Here is a 13,301-nt window from a genome sequence, read left to right on the forward strand (position 1 = left end):
ACCCAAAATCCAACAAGCCCCCCCCCCCCCCCCCAAAAAAAAAAAAACTCGTGACATTATGATTCGTATTATGAAGGGTTTTTTTAATACTAGTGATTTTGTAAGTGGTCAAGAGATCTGAATTCATCGATTTATTTTGAATTGGTTTGTAGGATTTGTTTGCCTAGCAACATTACCAGCTTTATATGAAAGGTATCATAATGAGGTGGATTATTTAGTAAGGCAAGGTAACCAAGATATGAAGAAACTATATAATAAGTTTGATACTGAAGTGCTCAATAAGATTCCAAGAGGACCTGTCAAGCAAAAGAAAAAGTTTTGAGTCATTTCTCAAAATTGGAAAGAAAAAAAAAAGTTCAAGAAAATTGGCTGTGGATTGTGTATAAATTAAATTAAATTATGAAAAAATGTAATTGTAATTTATGTAAATTGTTCAATGATGAAAGAATTGTGTATTTGTTTATGTAACTACCTATATTTTGATTACATTATTATATGAAAGTAATAGGAAATTGTCAAGTTTATATTTAAATTTAGAATTCTTTGGTTAAAAATAATGAAACTATGGAAAAATATTTTTAATAGATTTCACCTGGAAAAAATATAATATTGAAAATAAACCGATGTTGCATTTAAATAAGAGAAAAAATAAATTCACAGTTTGAACTTTATTATTTTATCTAAGATAATATAATTCAAATATTCTGCATTCATCGATTTAACGTAAACATCTATGACAAAATTGATACTCTTCTAATTGTTCTCTTAATTATGAGTAATTAATTAATACAGCTGCAACATCCTCTTTTATGCCAAAATCACCCTTACTTATTTATTTGTTACTTCAATGTAACAAAGAGTCAATTATTCCACCAATATTTTCAAGAAAAAAAAGAACTATAGAAAATAAAAAAAAATAGGTTACAAAAAATCAAGAGTTTTCATTCGAATTCGATATTCGATATCAAGGCAATTTTATTTTGAGGACTCAAACTCAAGACCTCGATTCGATATTCATTCCATGCATATTAAGGCTCATGACTTAATAGTGTGGAGGTGTCATACAAGAATGTGAAAATCTAGAAGTTTCGATGAAGTTATCTTTTGTATGCTAGTGGTTACAATTTAAACCAAGTGTCCACATGTCACTGGTCTTTATTGATGTTTCCAATTTTCAAACCTATAACCCTAATATGGAAGGGGTATACTTTCCACCATTTTTTTTCTTTCTATTTTTGTTCTCAACGTCTATCGAAAACAATTTTTCTATCTTCATAAAATAGAGGTAAGAATGTCTCTTGATACCCCACTTGTGGAACTACATTGAATATGTTATTTTTGTTCCCAACCCTTGAATAATTAGACCATTAGGGGTCATTTGGTGCACGGACTAAATTATCATGAGATTATTATTTCAAAATCCGCAGCCGCTATCCTTTGAGTGCGCACAGGATAAAACCTCGTTCCTATGCAATAACTTGCAAACCAGACAAGAGAGGTAACCCGCACTAGGCAAGCCCTGTGCGACAAGCTCGACCACATGATATGTATTTATAAATGGAGGAAGTAGATTTCTACAAATAAATTGTACTATATGATTGGAATTCACATCAAATTGTACAACAACTCACTCCAAGTTGTAACATATTTAGAAACAAGTTGACAATAAATAACTTAGTCAAATATGAATAAATAAATAAATTCAAGTCATACTATTATTATTATTATGTGATGGTAGTGCATGAGTAACTTTTTTTCGAAGAAAGATGACATGCTATGAACTTTTTCGAGGCAAACGACCTAACTAAAGTTATTAACAGATAATCCCAAAGAGTATATAGAAATCAAGTTGTTGAACCCCTAAGTCTCATGAAGGGTCAATTAAATAGTGGATAATCCCATAAATGTGAATGCTCATTAATCAATTACTATAAAATAGGCAGTTGCGATGCTTAGAAGGCGTTTGGACATGATGTGGTTGAGATTTGAGAAAAATAATAATATTTGACGTTGAAGTTGAAGGTGAAATTTTCATGGCCAAACGCCCCCTAATCTCTCAAACTTTCCTATCAAGCTCAACAACTTTTTGCCATTGTGTGAATCACAAACAAGAATCTGTTCACACTACATTTAGCCATGTGCCCAAGTATGCTACCATTTGGATAAGCACTACCTAAAAAAATCAGAACACTTTACCTAAAACACAAGGAAGTTTATTTTAACCACTCATTATCAAGTCTCCAACCATCTTTAAAAGCCATCACTTGATAAGAGAAACTCATTTTTTTGTGATAAGAAAGTCTTGTCAAACTGCTCTTATCATAACACACTTGAAAATATCATCCCTTATAAACCACTCGGACAAAATATGGTTAGGGAATTGAGAGCAACAGGAACAAGGGGTGTTGAAGATATAACAAATGTTGGCATTTGGAGTCTCTGGTTGATGATTTTGGTTTGCTTGTGTGTCATTTCAACAATCATTTTCTCTTGTGCAGACGGTGTTTCTAAAGAGAAAGAAGCAACAACTCATACCGATAACTATGGTGCTGGATGTGGTGCAGGCTGTGGTGCTGCCTGTGGCGCCTGACTAGTGAAAAAGGAAATAGTGAGAATCAAATCCACGCTTATTGCGTGGAAGATGACTCCCACTGATACCACTAGACTATAAGTCTTGCTGAGAAATTTCTTTCCTTCTGCATATGCTCTACTTGTAATGGGGGAGGGGGCGAGTGATAGCTCGATTACATGTCATTGTAATACTTCGATGGCAATGTTCAATTGTACAATTCTTAGTCAGCTATTTTTTCTGAGTAGACTGTAAGCAATACCCCAGGAAACATCATAATGAAGAAAAAAAAGGTTAAATCAACGATTTGGGTGTAAAATCAACAGAATCTGATTATGTTTAAAACCAAGAACTGTTTAATATACATATGTTAGTAAGGAAACTCAACTCAGAGAACAACAATTCCACACATTCTCAGTACTGTTGAAACTCGAAAGAGCCAACGATGAAAATGGATAAAGCTTTCTGTTTTTTTCCTTTTTGGCGCTTATTTTCATGTTACATAGATAGAACTAATTGTTTAAACGAAGCGAAGTACCAATGCAGATACCTGAGTGAAAATGATGCAAACGGCCTTACAAGAGTCCTTGAGTCTTTCGAATTTCAGTGGATGATATATCTATACGGAATTTCTCGACTGGTATAGGCACAAACATGTCTTTTAGCTCTGCTGGGATGTCGAAATCCTCAAGAACCTACAGAAATAGACATGATATAGAATTCATAAGAGTTTTGAAAAGATGAAGTGCTAGGCTGCAGAGAGTTTGTTAGTGTACCTTGAAAGTTCCATTAACATTTCGACCACCCACTAGGAAAGTACATCCCGTGTTTTTACATCCCAGAAGTATCTCCAACATCTTTCCATAGTCATTACCATAGTACTTTGGCTGGAAAGAGCAACTTGCAAAGATCAGTAAATACACTTCTGGGAACCTTCCTATTTATATAGCAGGTTATCACCCCATTTATCAGCAAAGTTGATTATGCAAAATTCAGAACCTAAATCACAAATAAGGAACACTTTTGGTATTTCCGAGTACGTACTTTTGTTTCATCTCCTTCGTATAAACTTAATCTAATATTTGAGTGCTAGTGTTTCTATACATGAATATAACTTGCATCAGGTGCTAGTTAGGAGATACTCTTAGAAACCAGCAGTATAGCTGAATGTTCTATCACCAAATTTGACAAAAAAATCTCTTCCTCCCAATAATTGTATTCCCAAACGTTTTATTGAATTTACTAAATTCTTGATCTCATGTAATCTCAATTTTGTTTTAGCAAATGAAAGAAGCTTACATGCACAAGTCTTGCAACTGTGTCTGCACCAATGACAAAAGCACTTCCAGGAAAAAGTTCTGCTTTCTTGTAAAAATATGGCTGGTTAGATACTATGACCGTCTTTCCTGCATTTTCAAAGGCCGAAACTGTTGAAATTTGCTTTAAGTCACTGCAATAGTTAAGTAATTTCGAATTTTAGTTAAGTTGTTTGAGTTGTTGAGATATTTTAGGTTGTTTTAAATTTCAAATTATGCATATTATGTATTTTATGTTGGCTATTCAAAGCCCTCAATGCTTAATAAAATTATTGAAAGCTATTGAAATCCATTTCAATCAATTGAGGGATATTTCTATCAATTCTTTTTGCTGCCCCATTTTTAAAAACACCAACAGAAACCATTCAAACATCAGCATATTTTGAATATGAAAACAGGGTAAGAATGTAATTGTTAGAATAGGAATATGTATACACAATCCTATGTTGGAAAGCCAGGGAGGAAAAAAGAGATTGAAAATAACGAAAACAATATACAACATAAACTTCATTCGTGCATGACATTGACAGAGGAAAATGCAACTGATTTTCCAACTAACTTGTCTTATGGAATATCGTAACTTGACTGAAAGTTACGTGTGTCCTCTGTTAGTAACTACTGGTACAACCACAACAAAGAAAACCATCTGAGAAGAAAACTTGTTTTACAGAGGTAAAGACTAGCATTGACCAATAAATTCATTCATAGCTTGGTCCCGCTAGACGAGTTGACCACCCACTGCATATAAGAGTCTTGATTCCTCTAACCAACTGATATTGAACAAGTTGCCCTCACAATAAATGCAGAGACAGAAATGGCTGCCCAAAAACTAGTCCCAGTACTTGATCAAACCATCCCAACCACATGTAGCAATTTTACTTTGTTCCAGAGGATGCCACTCTGCACCAATACAGACCCCTTCATGACACTTGAGAGTTCTGAAGGCCTTACACGATTTCCAATCCCAAAACCAGCATCTGCCTTCACCATCTCCTGACAAGACAAACCGTCCATCTGGTGAGAAATTGACCTGGCATGCATAACCAGCGACAATGTGTCCAGCAAATCTTTTCTTTTTATTCAGCTGAAATCTCTCTCGCGTACTATAAATAAGAATCTGGTTATCCAAACTTTGTGCTGCAATCCAATTCCCATTTGGATGGGGAGAAATAGATGGCATGGAATGCATATGGGGTTCACTTATGTACTTAATAACAACCGGAATACCATATTCCCAAACACGTAGTGATTTATCATCACTAGAGGTCACAAACCCCTATTATTATCCACAAAGGTAATTGTATTAACTGCCCCCAGATGTTGATCGTACTCTTGTGTAATCTGTCCACTGTTTATATCCCACTGCACAATCTTCTTATCACTCATACCAGCCAAAAGCACATTCTGCTTATCCTCATCAGGATTAAGCCTCACCACATAGGGTATCTTACCCGTCGAGAACGTTTGAATTACTTTTCCTGTTTCTGTATCCCAATACTTAATGTGCTTATCATATCCAGCTGTCAAAAACTTTGACCCGTCATTGCTAAACCAAATATCCCTCACTGCCTTTGTATGCCCCATGTAAGTCCTCATACATTTTCCAGAATTGTAAACATCCCAAATCTTCACCTTTGTATCCATCCCAGCTGACAAAATCAAATGACCATGCTTAGGGAAAAACCTAATAGCTGAAACCCCTTTCGTGTGTCCACTCCAAGTATGAACTAATCTCTTTGGTATAAAACAATGGTCATTAGCAGCCTTTGCATCCTTTGGTGGAGCGATCCAAAACCTGCCCTGATAATCCTTTTCCTCTTTACCATGAAATGTGCTCTTTTCAACCATAGGCTCCGCCTTATCTTTATCACCACCTCTTTCTTCACCCTTCTTCTTAGCATATTCCTCAGCATACTTTTTCTGCTCCTCAGATAATTCCACTTGTAACCCTTCTTTCTTTCCAACCCATGGACTCTTCCTGTTCTTCATCAACCACATGTCTGTGGACGGATTATCAACTTCCGTCATATCCACGTCCTGCTCATCACCCTCCTCCTCCATTTTTTCCTTCTTTTTCTCTAACTTCCTCTTCTTCTGTTCATGCTGTGGTATGTTATACACAGAAATAGCATCACATCCCTTCATTTTTTCCAAATCACCGATGTAGCTATTTTGAGAGGGATCAACGGCATACTCATACTTCTGAAAAGTATTGTACTGCTCGTCAAATACAAAAGGATTCAATGGACGCGTCCTCAACGAACCCTAGCTTGTGATTTCTGAGTCCTTGAGCTAACCCGTCCTTTGTGTACGGATGAGCTGGGCCGTAAATTGGTGCCCATAGTTGTTCGTACATCGAGTTGAATCCAACGAGGTGTTGGGTCGGGTCAAGGGGTTTGGATTGAGCTCTGGCAGCTTCGCTGGTGACTGTTAGGGCTAGCATGGTGATGTCAACTTTAGGGGCAGCAGATTTAGAAGGAAGCATTCGGATTGGGGAAGAATCAGGCGAAGAATTTTGGTCGGAAAATTGGGAATTAAGGTTTTGTGGCGGCGATTCAGCGATTTCATCGACGGGGTAGGATTGTAAGAGATCCATATTGGGATTTGCAGATATGTGAAAATCGGCAATATGTCACAACTCACAATATGTTTATACTTAATTGAGTACAAGCTCTGATACCATGTGAGAAATATAGGAGACGAGTATTATTGAATTGTGTGTCTACATTATTACATTGAAACCCTATTTATAGACATTAAATTAGACTCCTTTTCCTACTAGGACACTACATTATAATCCTTTTTCATCAAGTAGGATACTATATACTATTTACATTCTTATTCCTATTCTAAGTAGGATTGTATATACCTATTCCTATTCTATTAGTACTAATACTTAGATATGAAACCACTATGGATAAACTGTAGTGAATGCATATACTTCTCTCGAATTTCCTTTTCTTGTTTTCCTATTTGTATTGCATCAAAGACTGAGTGGCGATTTATAGATTAGTTTCTGGAAGGAAATAACCTCAAAGTACAGTTTAGCATTTTAAGCCTTTGAGAAGCTTGACAAAGAATTTAAAAAACAGATCATTGTAGCCGTTTTTCAATTCTTACTATCTGTGTGTGTAAAGTATCATATTTTAGAATCTTACCAACTTTTCAACTCTTACTATCTGTGTGTGTAAAGTATCATATTTTAGAATCTTACCAACTTTTTCAAATTGTTTAACACGATCATTGATTTGAGGTATTTCCAATGGAGGTTTGTCTGCATTGACAGCTGACAACTCAAAACATGGATATCCACCACCGCAAATACTGCATGAAAAAATTTGGCATTCTGCTATAAGATGTAATTCCTTAAGTGATAAACAGATCTTTCGTGATGCTTACAAAAAATCAATCTTTTCAATAGTTGAAAACCATGTTTGATGTTAGAAATGTGTACCTAGTTGCAATTTCCAAGAGCTTAAGGTGACCATCATGCAATGGATTAAAAGAACCAGACAGGATTATTTTCCTCTCTACATTAGACGTGTCTGCAAAATTCCTGCATCAACATATGCAGTGAATTGTTGGCTTCGGAATGTGACTATGTTGATTGCATTAACACATACCACTTGAGAAAGGATACACTTTGAAGCATATAATCCCACTGAGAAGTTGCTTTAGCTCTTCTTCTTCATCAAATTTCTTTTCATATTCATCTGGAACTTCTGATTCAGTCAAGTCTGGAACAAAAGTTCCTGGAACCTTGCTAGCATTTGCAATTGCCTGAACCAGAAGACAGAAGCTAATATAATAATCTACGGGATGGATTTGATGAAAGTTCCAGCATAGAAGAATTAGCAAATACTACTGAATAATGAGTCAAAGAGGATCTACAGAAAATTTCAACTGCAGACAGTTACCATAATTGTGAAGGATAACTTTGTAATAATATTTTTATACAATGCATACTATTTTTTTGACAAAGGTAACAGTTGTGTATTAATCTTCAGCACTAAAGGCTGGGATCCCAAATTTACATCATGGAGCTACATACAGTTGCGAGTACTCAAAACAAAACAAAACTAGAACCTACTTCAACTTACAAAGAACCTAGGATATCTATAACAACTATAGGATCATCTACATACTCCAAACTGCACCAATAGCAAAAAGTGATTATGCAATTCATTTTGATCCTGTGTAAGGGACTACTAATACTCTCAAAGCATCTCATATTTCTCTCCTTCCATATGGTCCACCAAATCACTGCTGGGACAATCCTCCATCTGCTTTGGTCTGTACTGCCACTGCCTTCATTGTTCCAGCTTTCTATAGCCTGACTTGCCCTTTGTGGCATGGGCACAAACACATCTAGGACACATATGTATTCCCCTCTTCATTAGATTCTCCTGTGTTAGTACCGCCTCTTTAACTACTAACCAAGTAAAGACTGCCACCTTATATGGAATTTTGACTTTCCAGATAAGCTTCCAAGGCAAAAATCTGAGTTGAGTCCCCATTTGATTCAGGTTCTTGTAGGCAGAGCTAACTGTGAAGATACCTTTGCTGTGATGAATCCACGTAAGAGTGTCTTCTCCCTCTTTCAATCCTCCAAAATGGTCCAGGGTGCCATAAAATTCAGCTAGTCTATCCACCTCCCAGTCTTGTATCATCCTTCTGTATGTTAAGTTCCATCCATGGATGGACCAAACTTCTTGCACAGTGGCCTCATGTTGCAGATTCAACAAGTAGACGTCTGGAAAGAGCTGTTTGAGGCTGCCATTTCCTAACCAATTATCGTCCCAAAATAAAATCTTTCTTCCATTGTTTATATTGAATCTAGTTCTTTGAAAGAAACAATGCCACAAATTTCTGATTGATCTCCATAGGCTAATACCATAGACAGAAGTCACTTCCTTAGTTTTTCCAGTGATCTATCTTCTCGTACTTGGCCTGAATCACTCTAACCCAAAGAGCTGCAAACCCACACTTCGAACTAAAACTCTACTGGTTATCGGTGATTGTCTTAAAGTCTCAATGGTGCTCAAACAAGCAAAAAACGTATCCACTTAATAGACTCGTTCAGTTGTAAGATACACAAATAAATAGCTGCAAAACCTAAGAGAAAATATTATTATCTCCCCGGACAAACAAGCATGGATAAATGATAGAGGAAACAAGCCCATTCAATGTAACATTCCATAACACATTTAACTTTAACCCACCCAATATCAAGATAATGCAATAAAGTATGGCTTCTACTAGCGAATACTATCTGGGAAAGTTTAAGTTTTGATTATTTTGTTTATATAATACATTAAGGAGCCTAGTGTTATAACATTCATTATATACTATAATAAGTAGCATCTAGCTTTGGTTTTGATAATTGGGGAAATACCTAAAAGGCAGAATTAAGAACTTTGACTGAAAAACTGGAAATGTTTAAGTTTTGATTATTTACGTTAAGGAGCACAGTTATATAATATACACATTCATCGAACACTATAATAAGCAGCATAACGCACTGGATCCCATCAGAACACTATAATAAGTAGCATCTAGCATTGGCTATGAAAATAGAGAAATACCTAAAAAGAATTGGAACCTTTGAATTTCCAAATTGGCAATGCACTATGCATTTCGTTTAGGTTATGTACATTTAGTTGATTTAACCAGCGCAGTTGTATGTTGAACTTGTTTAATTACCCAAATGGGAGTATGAAATGTTCTGGTTCCTCTTTAAGCAATTCTATCAAAATTTTATACACACCTTGATTAAGTATTGACTCGAGACTCCATCTTCCTGCTCACGAGTTCGCAGACCCTGTATCCATCCATTCAGTTTAAGCAAATGCAGAACTTCAGTCATTGAAATCCAAAGACCCTAATATAAAGAAGGTAAAGATGACTCAAGGAGAAACATGCATGAATAATACCTTAGTCAAAGTAACCGTCGAGGTCCAAAACCGGTCAGATGTTCTGGTTGACACGTGAAACCTACTCATAAAGCACTACTAAGGCTCAGAAAGAGATCCAAATTTTGAAGTACAACTGAATGAGGAATAAGTTCTCAAATCAAAATTCCAGTGCTAGGAATACCAATTAATTGGGAAAAAGGCATCTTTGTAGAGATCCAAACATGGTCCACAAGTGTCTTTGAAGGGATACAGATCTTTCAAACTTGATTAAAAAGGTAAAGTTTGGTGCTTTTATTCTTCCCTTTAGGGGATACAGCTGACAGATGAAATGATTCTAATATGAACACAACTCAACCACATTTTCAGAAAGAAGAATCCTTGTTCTTAACGTCCATACATATAAGATGTCAACAAAATTTGTGCTTAGTTGATACCAACTTAAAAAGTAGGATGTGCATGAAATATTAGCATAAGGTTCATTAACGCAGACAAATATACTATTCCTGACTGCAGAATCTTTTGGCATGTCTTCAACCAAAGAGAAAAGTAGTTATTTTCACGACATTCTAGACATCAAGATCAAGCAGGAAACTGTTGTCATTAATATTATCTTGTGCTTGAATGACTACCCTTTAGTCGACCAGCTCCATTTTTCAAAGAGGAATAAACAAATACATCTTAGCATATATTATGGTTTGCCTTAATCTGATCCATTTCATGTTGTCGTAAAAGCAAATGGTAATCAGGATAGTCACCTCTTCTTATAGAATAGAAATCTCACGTGAATCATTAAAAGAAAACCAGTTTATTCCCCTCCTAGTGAACATAGGAAACAAAAATGATAATTCCTGAATGCAAGTTGCTCCTAAGGGAATAAGAATCTGAAAAGATATATCAGGACAGACTGACTGATGCTATGAGAATACCTATGATCTCCACGTTTTGGTTGTGCACTAGCCAAGGCACCAGTAAAACCCACACCTAGAACTGGTGAACCTGTACAATCAAACAAATTGAAATCACGTCATTTAAATAAAACAACACATATCAAGGAATAAAAAGCTACTTAATAATAAATGGTGAAACTTTGTATTACACATCTAGGTGTAAAATAGTCAGATGACTTTGAATCAAAGTGACCTCACTGTTTTACGGCTATGCACACAATCCAATATAAAAATGAGGAAGAACGATAAAATTAGGGTGCCTCCTTTTTGTGAGAGAGAATATTTATTAGATAGAGTAATAATAAACCTATGCGGATACACCTAGTTACGTTTTTTTTGGTACCCCCGTTGGCTTCTCGGTTGTACCTATTGCCTTTATACATCTTCAGTAGCAAGCACAAGTTTCACACACTAGAATGTCATTATAGCTTGTCAGAATAGGAAAACCGAAAACCTTCATCATTTATGCATGGCATACAAATTATTACATACACATATATCAAATAAATCACTCCCGATTAATCAAGCAGTCATCTAGGATATGAACCGTCCGTTCATTGTCTTCCAACCACATCAATTTGACACTAGAAAGTTTTATCTTTCTAATCGTTCTCTACATGATTAACTATCAATCAAGTAAAATCGGCCCTAAACTAGTAAGGTTCAGCAAAAGATGCAACATGAGGACTTCCCCTGAGGTTACACACTAGTATTACGCTCGCCTAAGCATGCTTAACTTCCGAGTTCTGATGAGATCTTTTGCCTTATTGTTAGTATGATCACATCCCTAGCATATTTAAACTATTTACCTACCTCCTTCTTGCTTGGAACTGACTATTCTTTGAGCTCACATAGACACAGTTTTCTCAAATCTCTTAACTAAACTAGAAAATTTCTAGAAATGTATGGCCAAATTCGTTTAGCTAAGAGACAAATGTACAAGATAACACCATAAAATCCACAATCAAACACAACATTCCGATAGATTCAAAATCACTACCTGGTTTAGAAAGCTTTAATGCTCTATTATAAGCCAACAATGCCATTTCCTCCGCCGTTTGCGAACTAGCAGCTTGAGCAGGAACCTGTTCCAGAAAAAAACGAAAAACACAATTTCTTAGCAGTGAAATCGCTATAATTGCAAAATCAATGATTAAACTTGAAAATCAAACTACCTTGCCAAGTAATTGAATCATAGACATTCTGGAATATGTAACTACAGATTCAAGCACAGTGTTCGATGCTCCCGGAACTGACATCAACCACCCCAGCGCCTGTACAAATTCATAACATAAAGTGATGTTAACAGTTAAATTCAGCTAAAACAACAAACTTATCACAAAACAAATCTAGAGACCTGAGAGGCTCCGCCGGAGAGATAAATAACAGCTTGAGTAGGAGACGAATGTATAGCTTCCACAAGAGCTCGGCGGCAACAATCGGTCATCGTCGCCGTCGCCGTCAATGGACGAATACGATCAGTTCGCTAGATTTTTTGTCTGCTTTTTCCGTCAAATTGATTGCGTCGAAACGGCGTCGTTGGTTGCACTTCCAGAAATTTAGAAAATTACCATAATGTGATTAGCAAAGCTCGTTAATTAATTGCATCACTAGATTATGTCTTAAATTTTTTTAAAAATAAAATAAAATTAAGAATATAAATTACTAGAAAATCAAATTAAAATACTTTATTGCCACATTAGTTACTACTATAACAAACACACCGATATAATTTCACAAGTAGGCTATGAAAATAAGCAAATATTACTAGTTAAGTATTGGTTTTTCTCTTTTACCCACTTTTTAATAAAATATTAATTAAGAAATGTGTTTTAATATTTTACTCTTATCTATGTTTTAAAGATATAATTTTTTCATTAAATATTGACTATATTTATGTATTATCTACCCTAATTAAAGTGTGTGTCATATTCAAGAACAGTTACTACTAAATATAAATGTGAAAAAAATGCATGTGTCATTTGATGAAAAGCACTCGAATCACTTCTGATGATTGAATTGTCAACCTGATCAACCATGCTTTTATCTTAAATTTAAAATGACAAATAACTTAAGATAATTATTATTAGAAATTACGACAAATAATTTGAGCGAGTAATTCAACATGATAATGTTAATATTTCAAATGACGTTTTGGTTGATAATATAATACATCAAAATTACTATATAATCAATTAATTGAAAACAATTCAATGACTTGAAATTTTAGTCAGTTAGTAAAGATATATTTTAATTAGAAAAATGACTTAGAAATTAGGTCTATTTGACTATTTTCCGTGACTGCTCCTTCAATCACGCTAGATTATGAATTTTGAATAGATCATTTGTGATTATTTGCATGTAGAGTAGAATTATTATGCACAAAGTTTAAGAAAGAATCAAATAACGAGGTTGATCGAGATTTTTCAAGAGATTGTCTATGATGATGTTAAATTAGGTCTTAGGCCTAACTCACACCCCAAAAGCTAGCTCAAAGGGAGGAGGATTGCCCAAGCCTTATAAGGAGTCCACCCATCTCATTAACCACCGATGT

At 35.3% G+C, this 13,301-nt stretch overlaps 3 protein-coding genes and 1 pseudogene across 4 annotated transcripts in view; 2 read left to right on the plus strand and 2 right to left on the minus strand.

Annotated features, from left to right (window-relative positions):
* Positions 1-322, plus strand: part of LOC102582269 (reticulon-like protein B14) — a 2,918-nt gene extending 2,596 nt beyond the window's left edge. Inside the window, exon 5 of the mRNA XM_006344253.2 lies at positions 153-322. Coding sequence (XP_006344315.1) covers positions 153-322 — 170 coding nt within the window. The remainder of the gene's footprint in view (positions 1-152) is intronic.
* On the minus strand, positions 119-12,317 carry LOC102589850 (uncharacterized). 2 transcript variants are annotated; one of them, XM_015307282.1, is made up of 13 exons: positions 12,105-12,317; positions 11,923-12,021; positions 11,748-11,832; positions 10,727-10,796; positions 9,819-9,879; positions 9,653-9,706; positions 7,509-7,665; positions 7,340-7,430; positions 7,100-7,209; positions 3,869-3,975; positions 3,346-3,456; positions 3,120-3,264; positions 119-296 (listed from the first exon to the last, which is right to left on the minus strand). In XM_015307282.1, exons 1-12 carry the CDS (start codon positions 12,192-12,194, stop codon positions 3,145-3,147), a joined length of 1,155 nt encoding a protein of 384 aa, XP_015162768.1. In that variant the 5' UTR covers positions 12,195-12,317; the 3' UTR covers positions 119-296; positions 3,120-3,144. The 2 variants fall into 2 exon arrangements, with proteins under 2 accessions (XP_015162768.1, XP_006344170.1); XM_006344108.2 differs by lacking the exon at positions 119-296 and having other exon boundaries at positions 2,884-3,264.
* Positions 1,986-2,803, plus strand: LOC102582602 (uncharacterized). The gene has a single exon (XM_006344254.2). The coding sequence runs from the start codon at positions 2,369-2,371 to the stop codon at positions 2,588-2,590; it is 222 nt and encodes a 73-aa protein (XP_006344316.1). The 5' UTR covers positions 1,986-2,368; the 3' UTR covers positions 2,591-2,803.
* Positions 4,355-6,550, minus strand: LOC107060022 (pre-mRNA-processing factor 17 pseudogene; annotated as a pseudogene).
* Positions 12,318-13,301: the final 984 nt, after the last annotated feature.

The sequence above is a fragment of the Solanum tuberosum genome, unplaced genomic scaffold (genome assembly GCF_000226075.1).
Source record: "Solanum tuberosum cultivar DM 1-3 516 R44 unplaced genomic scaffold, SolTub_3.0 scf00051, whole genome shotgun sequence".
Taxonomy (NCBI): domain Eukaryota; kingdom Viridiplantae; phylum Streptophyta; class Magnoliopsida; order Solanales; family Solanaceae; genus Solanum; species Solanum tuberosum.

What these genes read in the sequence shown, in the direction of transcription:
- LOC102582602 (XM_006344254.2), top strand. Translation starts at nt 2,369, where the DNA reads ATGGTTAGGGAATTGAGAGCAACAGGAACAAGGGGTGTTGAAGATATA.
- LOC102589850 (XM_015307282.1), bottom strand. Translation starts at nt 12,194, where the DNA reads ATGACCGATTGTTGCCGCCGAGCTCTTGTGGAAGCTATACATTCGTCT. An exon ending in TGATTCAATTACTTGGCAAG is followed by an intron (nt 11,833 to 11,922) that starts GTAGTTTGATTT and finishes TTTCTGGAACAG; the next exon opens with GTTCCTGCTCAAGCTGCTAG. An exon ending in CGAGTCAATACTTAATCAAG is followed by an intron (nt 7,666 to 9,652) that starts GTGTGTATAAAA and finishes CTTCTGGTTCAG; the next exon opens with GCAATTGCAAATGCTAGCAA.